The 22489-nt window shown below is 43.6% G+C and overlaps 1 protein-coding gene across 2 annotated transcripts in view; it reads left to right on the forward strand.

Moving 5' to 3' along the window:
- Window positions 1–284: 284 nt before the first annotated feature.
- GABRG3 (gamma-aminobutyric acid type A receptor subunit gamma3) overlaps window positions 285–22489 on the forward strand; it is a 300817-nt gene continuing 278612 nt past the window's right edge. Inside the window, exons 1-2 of one of the 2 annotated variants that reach the window (XM_081197585.1) lie at window positions 285–2080; window positions 11250–11398. In XM_081197585.1, coding sequence (XP_081053711.1) covers window positions 2028–2080; window positions 11250–11398 — 202 coding nt within the window. In that variant the 5' untranslated portion in view covers window positions 285–2027. The remainder of the gene's footprint in view (window positions 2081–11249; window positions 11399–22489) is intronic. The other variant, XM_081197584.1, reaches the window with a different exon arrangement.

A 22489-nucleotide genomic window follows, 5' to 3' on the forward strand; every position in this document is an offset into this window, starting at 1 on the left:
GTGGCCTAGTTGTTTGAGTGTCAGACCAAGACCTGCGAGACCAGGGTTCAGATCCCTGCTTGGCCAAGAAGCTCACTGGGTGACCTTGGGCCCGTCACTGCCTCTCAGCCTAACATTCCTCACAGGGTTGTGGTGGGGATGATATGAGGAGGGAGAAAGCCATGTATGCAGCCTCAAACTCCTTGGAGAAAAGGATGAGATATGGATGCAATAAAAAAGGTAGGAATATATGCTGATTTCCATGTGAGTTAACTGTAGGTTCCATTGGTGTACCGTCCTTATAATATAGCTGAGTAGCTTTAAGGAGATCAGGGTCCTTTTCTTACTTACCCTGATAGCAGGGTTCAGACGTTACAAGAGCAACACAGGTGAACAGGTTGGCGGTGCTTTTAGAATCTCTTTGGAGTCGGTGGCTATCAATCTCTTTCAGCCAAAGGAACCTAAATGATTTCTCCAAGGCTGTGGAGGACGGGGTTAGTCCTCTCAAAGTCCACCGCAACAGCAAGCTCAGCACAGTTGCTCCAGAGAAGCGTTTCAGCTATTGGCATTCTCTTCGTATTGTGACTTGGGGGCGCGGTGCCACTGTTTGTAGCCAAGGGGAATTGGATCAACTTTTCCTCTTCCCTTCCTCGGGGAGCAAAGAATACGTTATTGCTGCGGGTTTGTTGTTTTTTAAATGGGCGGGGGAGAGGGAAATGCCCGTTCCCTTTCGATATACCTGCTTTCATGCGGACTAGAAACCTGCGCAAACCTTCCTGAGCGCGAGCTACTAGCCCGCCTCATTCCCTGCCTGGATATTTCTGCGCTCGCGAGTTCTATTTCGGATCAAGCAGTGGGCGGATGGCAGCAGCGGCGCTCGTGTTTACTCGTCTCCAGACCCAGAGAGGATCCTGCTTGGCCCACCAGATTCTGATTCAGGGTCCTCCTCCTCCGCCTCCTCCTCCTCCTCGTCGCCCATCCCTGGCTGCCAAGTCTTGCCAAAAGCTGCGGTGGGTTGGGGGGTGGGGATGTGACCGCCCTCTTTCGCGCTCGCCTGGCCATCCCTGCAGCTGGCAGGGACCTCCCCGCTCTCGCAAGGACATCCGAGGCAATGTTGACGAGGCTCAGCTCGACTCGCTCCTCAATAACTGTCAGCGTGGGTCGCCTGGCGAGGAGTCAGCCAAACACAGCAGCCTCCTCGCGAGGCGCGGGCGGCGCCGGGAGGTGCTGCTGTTGCTGCCGCTGCTGTTGCCGTCGCCTAGTCAAGCTGGGGAGAAACTAGACCCCACCCCACCCCGCTCCTCCAACTGCCCCCCTTCCATTTCTTCTGGAGCACCTTGACCCTCAAGGATGGAGAGGCACCGTCTAAGCTCCTAGTGGCTCCAGCTGCCCGGGAACAAGCCAGGGACCTCTTGGCCGTCCGGGGAGGGAGGGAGTGGGGAGACCCACCGGGCGCTTCTCAGATGGTGAGGGACCCCACGCAGCCTCGGTGATCCAGGTCCGGAGGAAGCGTCCCACGTCGGGGATCGGAGCTTTCCTCCTGCCCAACGCCTGATGTGCTTTCTGCAGGCGCTTCTTCTCTTCCTCCTCGGACGTGTCTCCACCAGCCGAGGGGCATGGCTGGCTGACGCGACCCTCCCGTGGACCAGCAGCTTGCTTGACCAGCTTAGACAATTGGGGGGGAAGTGGGGGAGGGGAAGGGGGTAAGGAAGAGGGTTGTGGAGCACCTCGGACCACCTGTCAGACCTTCCTCGGATCCGGAGTCCCTCTGGGATCGAGGGAAAGCTCGCTTTGCACTTGGGGGGTCGTGGGGGTTGCCTTATGGGAGACGTGGAGGAAAAGCGGGATATGCCTTGCAGCGCGCGGAACTGGGAATAAGGAACAGCCAACAGAGGGGAAAAGAAGAGAATATCCGTGGTTTGCTCTCCCTCACCTCAGATACCTCCTCCTCCCCTTTGCCTGAACATCTCCTGCAACCTCTTCCTCCTCCTCCTCCTCCTCTGGGTCTGCTGCACTTTCTCCCCTCGCTTGGCTGCGCTGCTCGGATCATGTCCGCTAAGCTTCTGGTGGGCTTCTTCCTCCTGTCCGTTTTCCAAGCCTGGTAAGTTTCATCTGGCGCGCTTCTCCTAGCCTGCTTCTCTCTCTCTCTCTCTCTCTCCCCCTCCCTCTTTCTTGGAATGTCCGTGTCCGAAAAAACAACCATCTCCAGCTGCCCAAAATAACGTTATGATGACAACAATTTTGGGGGAATAGGGGGTGGGTCGCTCTCCTCCACAGCCGTGATTTTCTCCCCAGCTGGGAAGAGGCGCCGTGAAACGGACCAGCTGCGAGCAACTCATAGGCACACACTGTCACTTTGTAAGCCCAGATGCTGCTCCTTCCATCCACGCATCCTCTTCCCCCTTTCCAAGGCTCCAGAAATCGCTGGTGGTCGCTGGAGTCCCTCTCAGTCCCAAGCCCCTTCGTTCGCCCCCACTCGTTGAAGAAAAAAAAAGGAAGAAGTTTGCTCTGCACTTTGTAGGGGAATCTAAAGCGAGCCTTCCTCGCAAAGCCAGGCTTCTGACAGCCCAAAGCAGGCTCTGTCCGCGGGGGACGAGATTCCCCAAGTGGTTTGTGTCTTAAGTGGCACCCTCTTATTTTAAAAGAAGATCCACTTGCGAGAGATTTGGGTGGCGCCGCGGTAAGATCCAAGGTTTGACGTTCACTCAACCGGGTCAAAATTTGGGGGCGAACGACGGCTGATCTTTAAACATGCGAGTCGAGGACCAAGACAGGGGGAAATTGACCAAGGCAATTAGCCTGATTAGCCCGCTTTTGTTCTCCGCAGCTGATCTGGGGAATGTCTTGCGAGGCTCATTTCGTTAGACGGATCAAAGCGATTGCCTAAATATCTTGTCCGGGATTATCCAGAGAGATGGTTTCCTTTGATAATCATATTATACCGGGTTACGATAATGCCTCGGTAATAATCGTGTCACAATACGTTCTGGAAAATGCCGGCACGGTCATTCAGAGAGCGAGCTGCTCGCCCTGTTCGGGGTGCTTTTATTGGGATCCCTTTTGCCGCTTCTTTGCCATCCCTCTCCTCGCAGAAATAATTCTGCTAAACTTCAGCTAACGGGCAGGATGTCAATCAAATTTAACTCCTTTGCAGTTGCACCACGTTATTGGGGAAACCCACGATACGCCTTATGCTTTCCCTTACCAGTAACTTTACAGCATGAATCTATGGTATCCACACACCTATAACGGTGGAGAAGTTCTGCCCCCCCTCTAAACTGTCCCCAAATATACATGGTCAGGGATGCCTGTAACCTCTCAATACAAAATGAGGTGAAAAGCCTTTTCATTCATCTAGAAAGGCATCCCAGAATAACTGGACAACACTTTTTTTAAAAGTTTGATCTAGTGTTTACAGATACTGCAAATGACAAGCTCCAGCTTCCCCCTTCACTGCCATCCAGGAGGGGATGCCTCCTCCAAGAGAACAACGTCCAAAGATGGAGGCCTCTTGATCCATTACAGGAAGAAGGCACCTTAAAGGGGAGGGGGACCTGGGGACCTTCAGCTGGCGTTGCACTGCAGTTCCCATCATCCCTGACCATTGGCCATTGTGCCTGGGGCCAAGGAAACGTAAGAGTCCCAAAAGATCTGGGGGGCCAGAGAGCCCCTACCCACTCAAAGACTAATGAGGAAGTGATTATGGCTGGCTCTTTCAATGAAAGATTATGATGCTATTTGTTGTATTGAAGGTGCTCATCCAGTCTCCCCCCCCTCTCTCTTACACACACACACACACACACACACACTGTAGATTTCTTTATTTCACATCATTGACTAAAATTGCTTTAATCAGGTGACAACTGTACACATTTTATTCTGTCATTTCACCCTTTCTAACCCTTCCCATCCTCCAATATGCAGTAATAAAATCACCCTGGCCTTATTGAATTCCTTTGGGGTTGGGGAAAATGCTGGTGATGTTCCCTTTTAGGGGAGAAATTAGAGGGTGGTGCATCTGAAAAAGCTTCAGCCAAAGATCCGTGTCTGGAGCAGTTACTTAGTCCCAGATCCTTCCACAGTGTACAATGTCTCCTGGGATGCTTACAATGTTGACTGGCTCTCAGAGCTTCCTAGCTTTGATTTAGGAACCTCCGAAGCTGCCTTATACTGAGTCAGATCATTGGCCCCATCTTGACTCACTATTGCCCTCACTGATAGGCAGTGACTCTGGGGGGTTTCAGGTAGGGACTTTCCCTATCCTACTTGACAATAGGACCTTCTACACGCACCATTGCCTACTGAGCTAGGGCTCTCTCCTTCTTAGCAAGACCCAAGAGCCACTGGGGAGATGGAAACCCTATTGTGTCCTGCAGCAGATGTGCTAGCTCGATGAGTAAATATTGCTCCACTTTAATTCAATATTATTGCACAGAAAGGAAACAACCCATCTGCAATGGTCGCACCATGCAAGCGACCATGGTGGCATGGTGGATGTTGTCTGATCAGCCCAGTACAAGTGGTTCTGTGCATTCCATACAGTTGCCAAAGGAACACATGAAGCTCTCTTGAGACAGACTGTTGGTCCATCTTACCACAGGACTATCTATTTCAACTGGTTGCAGCTCTTCTAGAGCTTTGGGCAGAGATGGGCATTTCACTCATCCGTTTAATTTGGGGATGGGGAACCCATGACCTTCATATGTTGCTAGACTCCAATTTCCATCATCCCTGACCTTTGGCCATGCTGGCTGCAGCTCATGGGTCTTGAGGTCCAGCAGCCTCTGAAGGGCTACAGGGTCCCCCATCCCTACTAAACTGAAGCTCCCAGGGATTGAACCATTTGCATGCAAAGTGTGTCTTCTCTGCCATTCTGTACTCTCTTTTTTTTAAGCAATAAACTCCCTGACATAAGGAACTTGCCACCTAAATTAACTTGATCATAGTTGTGTATTGCTTCAGGCTCAACTAAATTAGACACATGCTTTTTGTTTTTCTTTTATTTTCCTTCAAAGCAGCAGTCATGTGGGACTGGGACTGGGGAAATTCGTCCTGAGGGAAGAGATGTTCAGTCATACTCCCATACCATTTGCCCATCAAGAGGAAATCATACAGACACCATATTGCTACATTTGACTTGACTGGGCAAATAGCAGCTTCAGAAGGGTGACTCAGATCAGCAGGTGGGAAAGGGTTAAACACCCCACCTCACAGCACCACTTTCTTAATCAGATTGGAAACCCCATGCAACTGGTTTAATTAAAGAAAACACACACATAAAATTCTGATTAAGGATATCCCAAGTCAGCTGCGGTATAGCACTTACCTTCTGTTACTTTGTAAACAAGAGGCTGAGACTGTTGCTAAGAATAATGATAGAGATCTGCAACACACCCCACCCCACTTGATTTGGTACTCTAGCTCAGAAGTGGAAGCACACAAACAATTCAGGATTCTTCCCCTCCAGTCTCTTTTCCATCTCCTCACTCCACCCTTAGTTGGATCCTGCAAAATCTCTCTGGGTCTAAATTCTACCAGATCACACACCCTGCACAACTGATGTCAGCTTGGATTTTTAAAAATAAGTAAAAAACCCAGGCCCCAACTCATTCATAACCTAAGTGCCCTGCTGAGTCCAGTCAAACATCCTGCTTCCTGGAAGCCCATATGAAGACAACTCTCCCCAGCAACTAAAATGCAGAGATCTACAGTGGTACCTCGGGTTACATACACTTCAGGTTACAAACTCCGCTAACCCAGAAATAATACCTCGGGTTAAGAACTTTGCTTCAGGATGAGAACAGAAATCATGCTCCCACGGCGCGGCAGCAGCAGGAGGCCCCATTAGCTAAAGTGGTGCTTCAGGTTAAGAACAGTTTCAGGTTAAGAATGGACCTCCGGAACAAATTAAGTACTTAACCTGAGGTACCACTGTATTGCCTTTGAACACAGAGGTTCCATTGCTAATTTGACATCCTCATGAATTTGTCTACCTCCTAAGTCAGCAGACATCATCATTTATTTATTTTTTTGTACAAGGGAATTCTACAAATTCATTGTTCATTGCGTGGAAAAGACTCTCTTTGGTCTGTTCTCAACAGTGACTTTGGCCAGTCAACGGTATAGGTCATTGGTTCTTAAACATTTCCTCCCATGGACCACTTGCTGAGGGACTCGGTGGATTTTTCTGCCAGGTGTACCGTGCTGTGCAAGATGTCAGAATAATTATAATTGCATAATTTTTTTGCTTCTTTTATTCCTTAGAATTCCACTGTATTTCTGTTTGAGTGCTATAGACATACAAGAAATAAAAGAAGCAACAAAATAAGTATGCAATGTGCCGTCTTCTGTCTTCAATGGCAAATCCATAGGCACCTGAATGAAGCTCATGGGATCCTGGTGACACTGCATCTCCTTGATCCCATTTTGTCTGTCCATTTCCAGCTGTGATACCCTTTGTGAGATGGGATGGCCAGAACGGTGCACAATATTCCAAGCATGGCCACGCCATTCATGTATACCAAGACACTATGGCACCAGCCTGTTTTTTTATACTCCTTTCTCAATAATTGCCTTTTCACCACTGCGGCATACTGAGTCAATGATTTCATTTAACTCTGTACTCATCACATTCCTGATATCTCTTAATTTGTTTTTTGTTTTTTGCTGCCATTTTAATGCATAGGCATGACCGATTTTCTTGCCTAAGCATGGCTCACTCCCCACTTAACATTGGAAAGTTTTACCAAGACAAGACCCATTGAAATTAATAGACTTAGCTTAGTCATGTTCATTCATTTTAGTGGGTCTACTCTGAGTGAAATTTAGTTGCATACAACACATTGAATCTCATTTGCCATTTTGTTTTTCACTCACCCAGCCTGGTATTTTAGAGTTATTCCCAGTCTGCCTGGGGGTTCAATATATTGAGTAATTTGGTATAATTCACAAATTCGTCACCTCTCACTGCTTTTATCTGACTCCAGATCATTTATGAATACAGTGGTACCTCGGTTTAAGAACAGCCCTGTTTATGAACTATTCAGTTTATGAACTCCGCAAAACCAGAAGTAGTGTCCCAGTTTGAGAACTTTACATCGGTCCTAAGAACGGAAGCTGAACAGTGGAAGGACACCGACAGCAGAAAGCGCACCTTGGTTTAAGAATGGTTTTGGTTTAAGAACAGACTTCCGGAACGAATTAAGTTTGTAAACCGAGGTACCACTGTACATTAAACAAAACTTGCTCCGCCTCCATACAGATTGGGGGGGGGGTTTCTATTGCTTACAATCAAAGTTATCCATTTACTCATACAACTCACCTCTTGTTCCTTATTTAGCTATCCATAACATGATCCATTCACTCACCCTGTTACTCAAGGATGTATGGTGAACAACTTTGTTGGGATAGTTACAAAGATAGCACCCTACCCAGCATTTTGGCTCAGCCCTAGTTGGTACAAAGAGCATATTGCTAGTAAGATAAATTGAGGGTGGCCCACATTGTCTGTAGCCTGCAATGTGGGCAAATGACCTGGGGATCAGATGAGCTGTGCAAGGTTTTTGTTCCTTGAAATAAGGACTCTGGGGAAGCTATAGAAGAAACACCATTCTCAGTACAGGGCCATTGTGCAGTCTGCATAAGAAATGCTTTGAGATTTCAAATCAAACACCTGTCCTTACATTTCCCATTGGGCAATTTCTTTCAAGCCACTCAATTTGCTATGAAAATAATGCCAATACAATCAGACACTTCTCCTTTTTACAGGAAAAAAAGTTACGAAATGAAATCTCCCTGCTCACCAATAACATATATGCATGCTGAGTTAATTCATATTCTAGTCTCACCCACCCACATGTAATCTGGTTACTGTACATAGCCATTTTAAAAACTTGAAATGTTTGACATGAATGTAGATATAGCCGAGCTTCACTTTCTCTCCCCCCCCCCCTTTCAAAGTATTATTTGGCAGCAAACATATTCATTGTTAGTTTGCGATCAGTTCCTCAGGGGCACCAGTAGGAACATAAAAGATTTGAGGCTTGGTCCCATAGAAACCAATTTTCATATGAAGACGTATGTGTATAGATGCAGATTTTTATAATTTAGATGCCACAGAAGGCAGGACAACCATTTCCTCATCCAAATCACTGCAAATAAATTCTTTGATTAATTTGCACCCCACAACAAATCACCCCAGTTCAGTTCTTCTTTCATTCGTTTACCCTCTATTAATTTTTCCATCAGCTCCTGCTCCAAATCAAGTTAATTCCTCTTCAACAACCCCTCTCATTGCTCTTTAAATTCACCATGTCATAGCTGTGACACCCACAGCACCCCCTAGGCTCGGCGCCCAGTGTGGTGGAGTCAGTCACACTGCCCTAAATCCACTTCTAGGAGCATAATGGGACTCAGGTTGGGTTGTGATTTCACTGTGGAGAAACCTGTCCAAAAGAAAGCAGGAATCCAGCAGTTGATATGTACTCAAGGTGCAACTCAACCCAGAACTACTCTGCATGCAATGGAGTTGCACTGGCTGCAGCTGAATACAGATAGAATTTGCCTTGTAGCCTTTAATAACTCACCTCCGAAAGAAAATAATTCATTTAATGTACCTTGACAAATCATGAGTGTCATCACCGGAGAGAGAGAGGGAGGGAGGGAGGGAGAAAGTACAATAAGGCTTAGAAATAAGTGCCATGAGCAGTGAAACACAGCTTCCTTCCACATTTTTTGGTTTTTTTATATTAAAAAAAATAGTTCAAATATCCCAGACGTATTAAACTGTAATTTAACTTAGGCTGTACTCATGTCCAATTGCTTGCTGGTGCATCATATAAATGAAAGGATGCTGCAGCAAACTCCCTGACGTAATGAGCAGGTTAACAAATATGGAAATCTACCATAACCCAACACCCCAGGAGAGTTACAAAGAGAGAGAGGGAGAGGTGAACGAACTGGAAGGAAAGGAAATGAGCAAAATCAAAATTTTGTAACATTGTGTATGTAAAGAAAGAGGAGGGCTAGGAAAGCCTGCTTCTCCCACAACTGCCTTGAGAAATAGGCCAATCACATCCCAAACTATCTGGTAATTGCTGCAACCAACCTCCTCCTCTTAACTCCTCCAGCCCCCAGACAGGAGGGAGTTCTGGGACTTTCAAGCAAACACCTAAACAGGGACTCAGAAATGGAATCCACTTTACTGGACCCACCACAGGTTTATCCACCAAGATCCATCTCAGTTTACACCGTGAGCAGAGCAAGCTCCCAGCACCCAGATCTGGCTTTGCTTCCTGTGGGCCTCCACGTCTTCTATCGTACCAGACCTAATGGCCACCAGCCATCACTGGCTGCCTTATCATGCAAAGTGACATGGGCACAGAGGAGAGAAACCACACATGCAAAGCGTGGCTTTCCATCCCCTCACTGTGAAGTTACAGGGAACCAGGCAGAGAGCCTTCTCAGTGGTGGCCCCCACCCTATGGAATGGCCCTCCCATCAGATGCCAATGAGATAAGTAACAATACAACCTTTAGAAGACATCTGAAGGCAACCCCATATAGGGAAGTTTTTAATGTTTAATGGTGCTTCTGTATATTCTTGAAGCCGTCCAGAGTGGCTGGGGGAACCCAGTCAGATAGGTGGGGTACAATTATTATTATTATTATTATTATTAGTAGTAGTAGTAGTAGTAGTAGTAGTAGTACTATTATGAGGGGTATACACTATACAGTGGTGCCCTGCAAGACGAATGCCTCGCAAGACGAAAAACTCGCTAGACGAAAGGGTTTTGCAGTTTTTGAGCTGCTTCACAAGACGAATTTCCCTATGGGCTTGCTTCGTAAGACGAAAACGTCTTGCGTTTTTTGCAAGTTTGTTTCCTTTTTCTTAACACCGTTAATACAGTTGCGACTTGACTTCGAGGAGCAACTCATAGAACGCGGTGTGGTAGCCTTTTTTGAGGTTTTTGGTGATTTTTGAAGCTTTTCCAAAACTTTTCCGACACCGTGCTTCGCAAGATGAAAAATTCGCTAGACGAAAAAACTCGCGGAACGAATTAATTTCGTCTTGCGAGGCACCACTGTACATTTAAGTTGGTCCCTGGGAATACGTTCATCTATTTCTCCTTTAAAATGTATAATTTTAATATGCCTCAAATGGAAACAAGATTCACCATGCTTTCAGTAAAGAACACAAGTTGTGTTATACGTAGTCAGACTACAGTGGTACCTCGGGTTAAGAATTTAATTCATTCTGGAGGTCCATTTTTAATCTGAAACTGTTCTTAACCTGAGGTACCACTTTAGCTAATGGGGCTTCCCACCACCCCCGCAGGATTTCTATTCTCAGCCTGAAGCAAAGTTCTTAACCAGAGGTACTATTTCTGGGTTAGCAGAGTCTGTACCACTGTATTCACCTAGTGCTGATTCTGACCCCAAAAAACACTCTCTGGAGTATTGGGGGCAGTGGCAGAGGGAAAACTCCAGAATAATGTGGAATGTGGGATGAGGGGCTGCTGGAGCAGCAGGGGGAAGCACTCCAGTTCAGATGTGGATCCTAATATGAGTTAACTTAATGAGATTCATGGTGGGGAAGTTCATGCCCTCTGCCCCATTCCATGTTGCCCAGGAGGACCCCCACCCAAGAAATCAGTGTGGCTGCAAGAAGACTTGGGTGACTGGAAACATTCCTTCCATGAGGCTCCTACTTATCTTAGGATCCAAGCCAATGCGTCCAGGATACTTTCATCTTATTTTCAAACATGCTACATTAAATACCTGAACTCCAAAATGCTGAGAATATATAATGACTTTTTAACAAGGTGACACGATCAGGAAATATTAAAATAACTAATCCTTCCTCCTTCACTTTCTTCCTGGGCAAGAGATGAAGAAGCATGTGTTAAAGAAGCCAGATGTGAAGTTCTGCAGGGTGTTCTTCCACCACCTCAGGCTGCTACCGCAAGTTAAAAACTACACAAAATAGCTCATCACACTGATATAGAAAAGAAGTGGCATTTGTACCTAGATTCACAATCTAGTGAGAAGTAATGATAGAAGACTATTCAATTATTTTCCATTAGAGTGTCCTACTTAGACTTTCATCTGTGGCAGTTAGCACATCCTTTGATTCCCCCCCCTTCTTTTAATGGGAAAAACAAATAACTCTGAATGATCCCCCATGAAATGACTGAATTATGGAGGAAATAGAGGCATTGCACTGCCCTTCCTCATGTGACACTGTCCTATGGTTTTTGTTTTGAATTGCAGCTCAAGAAAGGTTGAAGAGGATGACTTTGAAGATTTCACGACAAACCAAAAATGGGTAATGTCTCCAAAAACGCATGACACTGACGTGACACTGTTGTTAAACAAGTTGCTGAGAGAATATGATAAAAAGCTGCGGCCAGACATTGGAAGTGAGTGCTTTCTTTCCCTTTAATTTTCTGTAATGAATATATCCTATGGCTGTGTCCGTATTTTCTTTTTGTTTTAGTAACCAATGTGCATGATCAGAGGCGTACATAGAGACCAATGTGTTTTGGTTCAGGCTGACTACAACCTGTAGTAGAAATTGGATTGTATACGAGACACTGGGCAATCAGTAAATAGTACGAAAATAAAATGGTAAGGCTATAATTATATATAGTAGTGCATCATTGAACTCAGCGAGACTAACCTTTGAGTAGACATGCATAATAAGATTGTGCTGTTTGCAACATAATAAAAATATACACATTTTATAAAATGGGTGCATTTAGACTTTTTAATACTACACTTTGGCTTCCCTATCTCAAAAACTGTTGGAAAGCTGGGGAAGATACAGAAAAGGTCAACTGAAATGATCACAAGGCTAGACCATCTTCCCTTGCATGAAAAGTTAAGATGTCTGAGTGCTTTTTAGTTTGGGAAACAAGATGACTGATACTATGGAGATCTATAAAACTATGGAGTGAGAAGAGAGTGAATAGCTGAGACATTTTAATCCCTCTGTCATAATACTAGAATTTGGGTACATAAGGAAGTTGATAGGTAGTAGTTTAAGGACAAGACAGATTGTATAGTTAGTTAACTTCTGCAATTCACTATCACCGATGTGATAACATGCATTAATTTAGATGGATCTTAAAAGGGATTAGGATTAATTCACAGAAGATACATCTATAGCTATATATGTAGGTATAACCATGACATCTAAGAACAGAGGGTGGCATCCATTGGATGTCCCTGATGCGCAGCGTAAATTAATAATGCAGAGTCTTCTTCAGTAAAAGAATAAAAGCTTTACTGAGTTAAAATAAACTTGGTGGCAAATAACAGCATAGTGAACAGAAGAGTAAGCTAGCTTCAGAGCATACACAGAGTTTCAATTGAGCACAGGCTCCACCACACACTGAGACTGAGACACAGAGACACACACAGACACTGAGTGAGGCACTGAGTCTACCTGCAAGCAGATACAATACTTATACAGAGAATGAGTCATCCCCAAGATGAGTCACAGTGATTCAGCATGCTAAATGATTCTGCAGCTTTTCAGCATTTCACAACATTTCTAGACTCCTTTACTGCTTCCTTTACTGCTTCTGCTCTCAAATACCTTTGTCACATGACAGTCCACCCCACTGACAGAAGGTGTATGTTAGTGGAACTGAGCGGGTGGGATAGTTGGGAAATTCCTGCTCCAACTGCAGCCCTCTGCCACCCCTGAAACTCTGCCAGGAAGAATCCCCAATCCTCCAGAGTAGATTTTCAGTGGACTGGGGTTCAGGGTAGAACACGAAAAATAGTCTTCATCCTTCTTCAGCTGAGGGATGCCTTTCATCAGCAGAGGGTACCATCTGAAAACTTAGATGTTCAGGGACAGTGTATCTGCCACAGCAGGCTGCAGGGGGGAGATTCGTCATCATCACATTAATTTATGAATCTCCTTTTATATTTGTCTCAAGACGATTTACTGACGTGTAATAAAACCAGCTAAAAATAGTTTTATAAACAGTACAACTTCCTCCCCCAAGATGTTTTTTTTAAAAAAAACAAACCCAAAATGAACACCAAAGACTGAGACCTTTTCATTCTGATAGAAAAGGCGGATGAACCAAAAAATTCAAAGCCAGATAGTGGACACCTGTCTTATCTTGACAGGGATGCTGTTCCACACAAAAGGGGTAGTCATACTGAAATCCCTGCTCTGAAATATTGTGGAGTGGGCTTCTCATATTTTGAGGACTTTCAAGAGAAACTCATCTGCAGAACACAGTGACCTACAGGGTGATTTTTCAAGGATACACGAGAAGCATTGGAGTAGGCCCTCTTCACTGCAACTTCTTGGAAATTAAAAGCACATTTGTCAACAAATAAAAGCTGGGCCCCCAACCCATATCAGAAATGCATTCCAAATCCAGCTGCATTTTCCTTCCAACAGAAAAGTGGCCAGGTTAAGAATCCTCCTCCTTTTTTAAAGTATTATTCATATAATGTACTGAAAGGTGAATTCCTCCTACTCAGTTTTGGTTAGTTTCTACCTCCCAATGCAACCTCATAAGACATAGTATTTGGTAGATTCCTTTCAATCCTCTGGAGAAAGTTTTCCTCTGTGTGTGTGTGAACGAACAGGGGGTCAGTGTCAGGGTGCTGCCAGCAGCTCCCGGCTGGTTGCCCAGGGATGTATAAAGAGAAGGAAAAGTTTCTTATAGTCCTTTTTTATTTCAAACTTTACAGAGAGAGGCTATAGAACCCAGCCTCTTGGATAATGGTGTTGTCCCAAGTGAATCTCCATTCCCCCTTCTCTTCTACTTGCTCATTTGTCATCCTCATCATCTCCTCTATGGGTGCCGCTAAGTGGCCTCTGTCTTCGACCACTTTGCTCTTCTATTTTTAAGGCTCGCCAGGTTCTGGGAGATGGTGGGTCTGGAATGCTTTCTAGTGACAACTTGTCAGCCAGCTGCTGCTCTGTCTCTGCTCCTCTTCTCCCATTATTTCCCAGCTTTCCCCCTCATCTGCCTCTGAGCTGTGACCTCCTGCAAACCTCTGTTGTAAATCTACACTGTTTTTCTCTTCTTCCTCCTGCTTGGAAGGGTCAGGATGGGGAGGCAGTCACCACCACTCCTCCTTCTCTGCCCAGCCCCTGGCAGTCAGAGGGAACAGAGGAAGGGAAAGATCCATTGTGCAAGAATTTTAGCAAAAAGCAGCCCATCTAGCCAGACAGAAAACTCCTGTAGCAGCTTTGCAAATTGATCCACAAGTCCTTCTCAGATAACTGAATTAACACAGGGCCCATTTGAAGTGGCTTGGGCAGAGGAGCTCAGAACCCATTATTAAGCATGGATGAACAAATCGGGAACAGCCTTGTAGAATCATATGAGATGGAAAAGGCTAAAAGACTGTCAGGTCCAACTTCTGGGCTGCAAGCCAGGATAAACAAAACCCTCTAAACAGGTAGCAGGCAGAAAATGATTTGCCTTAACAAGCAGTTTGCATCCCTAGATTCACAGATCCCTGATTCAAGGAATAGATCTGGTGTGCTGAAAGTCACCCAGGTGTGAGGAATGGGCTGTAATGCATTTTACTTTTTAGCCGTTTGTTTTTGTTTGAAAACACTCAAGTTTATTTTGTTAATGCGGTGCTGTGCAACTGGAATTAATTTGTATTGAATCAGCCCAACGTATGCAGATAAAGACTCAGGAAGTGATTTGTGGATGACAACAGGCTCCCAGACACACCTAGGTTAGGCACCTGCATGCAGTAATTCTGCCGTTCTAAGCAATAACTCAGAGTTAGCACCACTAGCTGCCTGGTGCGTAGAGTAGATGAACAGTATAGGACATTTCTGATGGTTCAAGGGAAAAATAGGTGTGAAAGGAGAATTCCTGTAGGACAAGATCCTGGTTGGGGGAGAATATTCTTTGGTGCGGGAACCCCAGCAAAGATTTTAAATCCACAACATATGCAGTAAAATCAGGGCTCTTTTTCAGCCATAACTCAGTTCCGGCACCTCTATAATGGGCACCATTGCCTTTATAAGAGAACACGGGAGGTGTTCATGTTGAGTTCCAGCACCCCTTTTTCTGGAAAAATAGCACTGAGTAAAGTTGTTGGCATCCTTCTGTCTCAATAGACAATGGAATGTGCCTCTGGGGGTGAAATCAAATCACTGCGTTTGCAGCATTGAAGTGACCTCCCCAAGGCACGTGTCTGGGCAGTCCTGGGTTGCCCAGATGACAAGACCTCCCTCAGCCTCACTGGTGTGGTCCAAAGCAAAGCAAAGCAGAACAATACATATGGCTCCAGCTTAGCTGCAGGAATTGCTGGAAACCACCTTATTGATTGTTGGATCCACTATTGGTCTCATCCACTCAATCTGCCAGAGCCTATCTTTGTATGCAGAGGAAGTCCTTGACTCACTGAGGGTTTGAGATCCATCAGCTACCCTCACCTGGTTTAGCCGGCCAATCGAAGCCATTCTCTAACACCCCATGTACCACATGCAGCAAACTAAAGTGTGAAAATCTAGGCTGTTTAGACCTTTAATATATGCCCTTGAGAGTTCCAAAACTTTCCTCTTCCCTTCACATAGGAAAAGACTACATGTTTGGCTTACTGAAAATCTGCCCAGTTTAGCTGCTTCAGAGACTGAGCTTCTCAGGTTGAGGGATCTAAAGCTTGATTACTTGGTCCCTCCCAAGGTAAGCTAAGCCTGGCAGGACAGCTTGCTCTATGGTATTAACCTTTTCATGCATTAAGATTATCAGAACGATCGCGTGCAACTAAGCCACTTCCCCCAAAGATCAGACGTTTTTCAAAAAGCAAGTGACGGGAAAATGCCCTTAAAAGTGTGGGATAACACTTTGATGCAGCATTATCTAACCTCCCCGCAAACAAATCGCAATGAATTCTCTTCAAATAGCCAATATCCTCTTATCCCCCAGCAAACAAATCAGGATTAATGTTCAATAAACAAGTAGTCTAGCTGTATCCATAGCCTATATGGTGTGGGTTTTTTGTTTTGTTTTAAGGGTTGGGTTTTATTTCCCTGCTTGTATAACCCAGCTGCTTCACTAAAGGCAATTGGTTACTAATTGAACTCGGCCCATCTTAGTTCACTGCTAACACAACCTTGCATAGTAAAATCCAGTGTTAGAAGAAAAGCTGTTAATATTTCAATTTCATGGATGCGTCATGCTAGGCATAAAGAGCTTTCAACACCTGATCAAATGGAGCTCTTAAAGTTTGAACAATAACATAGTTCACAGCCAATAGCAACACCTGCAGCTAAATTTTGGAAGTGCTATTTCGTTTTATGCTGGGCAGCTTGTCCCCAGGTCACAAACTCTGGAAATAAATCATCTCTCCCACACAAGCCTAGAATGAGCAGAATAAATCACGTTACCATTCTACAGGGAACTACCTAATAATAAAGTGAGTTTCCATAATGTTAGCTGTGGTTACACATTTTCCCCAATGCTGAAAGATCCGTTGGCAAAATAATTCCCATTATCTCTCAGCATGCAATCATAAATCTTGGCTTAGATCAAGGAGTCAAATTATTTGACATCTCATATATTCCAACAGACAGGGTAGGAAAGTCCATATAACTCTGGACTGTATATTGAGATACTTAAATAACTCCAATAAACAGCAGCCTAGTTTTTGTGAAGCACTTATCCTTGCAAATGCCAGCATAATGGTAGGAAAGTGAATCATCATTGTTGCTGTGGTTTAAAGGGATTCCATCTTCTCCTCCATGTCTTCTATTGGAAAAAGCCCAACTTTTGAGCTCATACAACTGATACTTGGGTACCCAAGACAGGATGTGCTGTCATCCATTGGTATGCTGCCCATTAGGGCTGGGTGATATCTGGCTTTCAACATCACAATATATCACCAGCTAAAAATCACTATATACTGATATATCACAATGTCTGAAATAGGGATGGAGCTATGTAGAGGCATTGGCTGGCTCCACGGTTTCCCCTGCATTGTGATTTTTGCATAGCAAGCTCACACATGCACAACATGATCCACAATATATTGCCAAGTCAAAAATTAAGAAACTGGCCTCACAATATGGACTTCAAACTGGTTTTGGATGATATATCGATATATTGCCCCAGCCTACTGCCCATCATGCTGGCCAACAGATACATTGTCTGAGCTGGCAGAGATAATTTTGGACCTGGTGGAGGGGAGGGATCTCTTGGAGTGTGGTACTGGAGTACTTCAACATCCATATTGAGCTCCTTTGTTAGGAATAGCTCAGGACTCCATGGCTACCATGAAAACAACGAGACTATACTAAAGTTAGTTGGGCTCTAGTGACACGATGGCCTATAACACTTGATTTAGTGTTCTCAGCCAGCTGAAATGCCAGTGGGGGGGTGGGACATATTAACAATTTCTTTTTCACTGATAAATTACTATTTGGTAAGATTTAGAGGCATAGGACCTTCAAGAGGACCAGTTAGGCTGCTCTTCTCCCAGAGGCAAATCGATGGTCTCTTGGGGACCTTTGGGAGAATTTCCAGTTGGCAGAGTTGTCACTCCTGATGAAGTCCTGATTGATCAATGGGTTAAGGAAATGATGATCAAAGACCAACTCCCACTGACTAGATCCCAACCCTCTTCCTAGGGAGCTTGGCATGATAAAACAGCTGGGATCATAGCTGTCAGCTTTTCCCTTTTCTTGCGAGGAATCCTATTCGGAATAAGGGAATTTCCCTTAAAAAAGGGAAAAGTTGACAGCTATGGCTGGGATGGTGCAAAGATGGAGGAAAACTCAGGAGAAATCCAACTGAGCATGGGTTAGAACTAAGGGCTACTAATTTTGCTACCTTCTTCTATTCTTTGGTAACCATTACAGTTATCTAACTCTTAGACATAGGACTGTCTTTGAAGCATTTGATGCAGAATCAAATGGCTAGATTATTAACTGAGACTTGCTGATCTGACCACAACATTCCAAGTGCTTAAAAATCTGGCTTCTAGGTCTTTTTCTGGGCTCGACTCAGAGTGCAGGCATTGACTTACAAAAGCCTTCAGTGGTCAGGCTATCCAAAGATCCGCCTTTTTCCATATCAACCTGACCATATGCTATAATTTTCAACAGAAGCTTTCCTCTGTGCCATCAGGCATTAGGCAGATGGCAACTGGAGACTGGACCTTGTGGCAGTGACATTTAGGTTTTGGAACTCCTTCCTCAGAAAGATTTGTGCGATGCCCTCGCTTTTATATTTCTGGTGCCAAATAACATCAATATCATTCAGGTGAGAATTTGGGGAGGAAGGAGTTTGACATTTCATCATTTTATTGCTTCAGTTTAAACTTTAAGCTGTGTTTTATTTTTGATGTTTTAGTTTGATTTTTTGGGTAAGGGATAAAACATTAAATACATTGCATATTGGCAGAAAAGGCAAAGGTCGTACAGAGGATCTGAACCAGGTGCTAAACCGAGGGCCATTTGATTTTCTGCCAAGCACCAAAGTCACATGGCTAGCTCCTATGCCTCTGCTATTGGAGGGGAATTCTCTAGTTTCATAAGCTATGATGTAATTAATCATATAAATACAATACAGTGGTACCTCTAGTTATGAACTTAATTCGTTCTGGAGGTCCGTTCTTAACCTGAAACTGTTTTTAACTAGAGGTGTGCTTTTGCTAATGGGGCCTCTTGCTGCCGCCGCACTGCCAGCACACGATTTCCATTCTCATCCTGAGGCAAAGTTCTCAACTTGAGGTAACTCTTCCAGGTTAGCGGACTTTGTAACCTGAAGTGTTTGTAACCTGAGGTATTTGTAACTCGAGGTACCACTGTATAGCATTTCTAAAACATATAATGCATTAAAAGATAGACAAGTTAAAACATTTTATATATATATATATATATATATATATATATATATATATATATATATGCAGTTCTCTTTGTCCCGTTACTTAATTAAAATAAATAAATAAATAAATAAATTAGTTGTATCCTCTTTGAATTAGAATGCATGCTTCATTCCCCTTCTCTGCCTGCTCCCTCGTTCTCTTTAGTTAGGATCTAAAGAACCACACAACCATCACCCAAAAAGGTTTCTTTGGCTTGTAATTGTCAAACAGCAATTATGACATCTCAAAACTTGTTCCACAGCAAACCAGTTAACCTGCTTTCAGTCTATTCAGTTGTGCATATTTGCAAGCTACTTGGAACGCCTTCATTCTCTTACGTCATTTGAGTCTCCATGTAACAAATCAAGATATGGCATAAAAGGAGCTGTGTCTTTAAATTATAGCATTCTTTTAGAACAATATGCAGATGATACAGGAGGTCTCTGGACAGTATGGAGAAGAAACTTGGGGATCATAATTGCAGATAATAAATGGCAATAAATTTGGCACAACCCGTCCCTACAAACAATCTCTGCTCATTTGCAGGAGGCTTCTCTCAAAATTATATTTTGCTGGCACTGGAATCCATCACGTCTAGCCAAAATAAACACTACCATCTCTCCCTTATGCTGGAACAGCTGCAAAGACATAGGCTCATATTTTCATGTATGTTGGTATACTCTTTTTGGGGAAAGGTGTTTCAGATTATTTTGAAAATTGCTCATTAATCCCTTCCCCCCAATTCAGCTCTAGCCTTGTTATTCTTAGACTCAAATTTAAATAATAACCTTAAATGCAGAGAATTAGTATTTTTTTCTATTATCAGCAGCCCAATTAAGAATAGCCCGATACTGGAAACAACCTATAGAAATCCTCATTGAAACCTGCGTAAAAAATATTTGGATTGCAGTTCTATCAGAAGGCCTTACTCGCCATAGAAGGGTAATTAAAGGCACTTCAGAGATAGACACTTTTGGCAAGACCTGGCTTCCATTCTTTTCCTTTATAAATGAGACAGAATATACTTTTATTCTGCCCGTAACACAAGAATCTCTGTGGAGAGGATACTTGAATTGACAATGCATAAATAAACATATTGCTTGAGTACTCTGTACAACATATGAAACTTAGTAAGAATGTACCACTGGACATTCTCCAAGTTACTGTAGTTATATGTTGTTCTTGTATTTACATGAAAATCAATAAAAATTATTTGGATTACAAAAAAAAACCACTTATGCATTTAAGGTGCGTTTCAAAAACCAATTTCTGGGGAAACATTCCATTGGGTGTAAGCAACACAAAACAGCCAGCTTTCAGAATGATCCCATTCTCTTTTTTTGCACTGCTAATGATTAGTTGTACTGCTTGGTTTATGTCACTAGGTGTCAGTGTAGTACTGTATGCACAGCTAAGAGCACAATATCTTTAAAGGTCAAAATAACAAGTGAGGCCCTTTGAAAACAACTGGATTTTCATTAATTTCCTGTTCCCTATGGCTGTAATCCTGTGTTTCGTTAAGTGTCTGTGTTCCCTTAAGTGTCCCATTAGCCCTGCTGGACACAGTGAGATTTGCTTTTGAGTAAACAAACATAAGCTGGACTGTGCTGCAAGGGATTTTTTCCCCTGGCTCTGTGGAACAAGACTATATTTCTTCAATAAAAACAAGCAATTGGACTTATAGCCTTTTCCCTAAAAAAGAGAGAATATTTCCAAGTGTGGTAGGATTTTCAATGAGTCACTTTGTGTGAGTTTAATGCAAAATATATCATGGTATAGAAAAGAGAAGTGAAATAAATGGAAGATAAAGAAATGTCAACTAATATAGTTGTGGGGTTTTTTAAGAAGTCAGCAACCAGTCATGCATTTTAAATAGGGATTCAAATATGAATGCCAGTGAGGTGTATAAAAGCAGATAATCTATATTTTCAAATGCTCTTTGTGCTTAGAAACGCCTGTGGAATACAGCACTTTTGATGAACTGAATTGCACCTGATTATTTTCTATTTATATCCCATTTTGATGCCTCAAGGCAGTAGCTATCAAAGGCACTCCAGAACAATGAAAAAGAACAACAAGGTGGTGTGTGGGTTGGGGATGGACTTGAAATAATTGGAAACCCAGTCACTCTGGATGCCCTGGTTTATTTTGGGGTGGGGTAGGATGGTTGAGGGGACATGGGTGGCACTGTGGGTTAAATCACAGAGCCTAGGACTTGCCGATCAGTAGGTCATCGGTTCGAATCCCCGCGACGGGGTGAGCTCCTGTTGCTCGGTCCCTGCTCCTGCCAACCTACCAGTTCGAAAGCACGTCAAAGTGCAAGTAGATAAATAGGTACTGCTCTGGCGGGAAGGCAAACGGCATTTCCACGCGCTGCTCTGGTTCGCCAGAAGCGGCTTAGTCATGCTGGCCACATGGCCTGGAAGCTGTACGCCGGCTCCCTCAGCCTATAGAGCAAGATGAGCACCGCAACCCCAGAGTCGGCCACGACTGGACCTAATGGTCAGGGGTCCTTTACCTACGATGGTTGAAGGCAAAAGCGAAAAGCCACAGTGCACAAGAAAAACATCACCCACATTGCTTGGGACCCTGGCCTTTGACTTATGAACTTAATGTATCATGCATGCCAGACACTTCGAAAGCAACAAAATGGTTTATATAAATGAAACGCAATGTGGTGTACACTGTAAGAAAAATGTGAAACATATTGTATGACATCTGACAGTGTCAGAGTGTTGTGCAATGAACCTTCTAATGCAAGCAGGACTTCATTCCCTCCTTGCATCTCTGCTGGATTTCCTCACACCCCCAAAATCTCCCAAGAGCAGAAGCGGGGGCTGCAGAAAAGAGGAGAGGAAAGGGAAATCCCATCATGTCCATGTTAGATATTGCCCATTAAGAGTAATTTATCAGCTTAAGTTCATAAAATAAGATTGAAGTAATTGCAGAACGTGGAGAGCTCTAACAGCAAATTGTAAAGAAGAAGAAGAAGAAACCATGTATATTTCAAAAGGGTGTTTTATTAGATTATACAGAAATTTCATGAGGCAAAATTCATGAGGTAAGACTTGATTAATTGTAAAATGTGGAGACAAATGAAACAAAAATAAATTTATAAGGTGTTAGGGAAATTATCACATAACACACAAGAGAAGATTTGGTTAATGATTAATCCACAAGTAGGAAAAATGTAATTCAGCAGGGCATGATGAGGCAAGGTGCGATCAATTATTAAATTTAGGTACCAATGATACTTACAAAATAAAATTAAACCTCTTCTTACAGCCACGTAATAGAATCAAATTGTAAAATTCACATGGAAAAGCTTGGCCAATTTAGATAATTATTAATGTAGGTATTAAGCACATTTGGGAATATAAATAGAAATAGCTATTAAAATGAATTTATACTTTAAGAAAATGAATGAATTTCTGGTCATATAAACGGTAACTTTATTATTAACTTAATGTAGGTCCAGAGATCTGGGTGAGCAACAAGTGTGTTTGCATTCTGCCAGTTGAAAAAGACCTATAGGGCAACCCAATTCCCCTTTTGTGTCTCTCTTGAAGGTGTGGGAGTTGGATGGGCTAAAGCTGTCCTGGTTAGCATCCCCCTGGTCACCTGCAGAAATATGCTCAGTT

This window comes from Podarcis bocagei, assembly GCF_964188305.1.
Source record: "Podarcis bocagei genome assembly, chromosome: 6".
Taxonomy (NCBI): domain Eukaryota; kingdom Metazoa; phylum Chordata; class Lepidosauria; order Squamata; family Lacertidae; genus Podarcis; species Podarcis bocagei.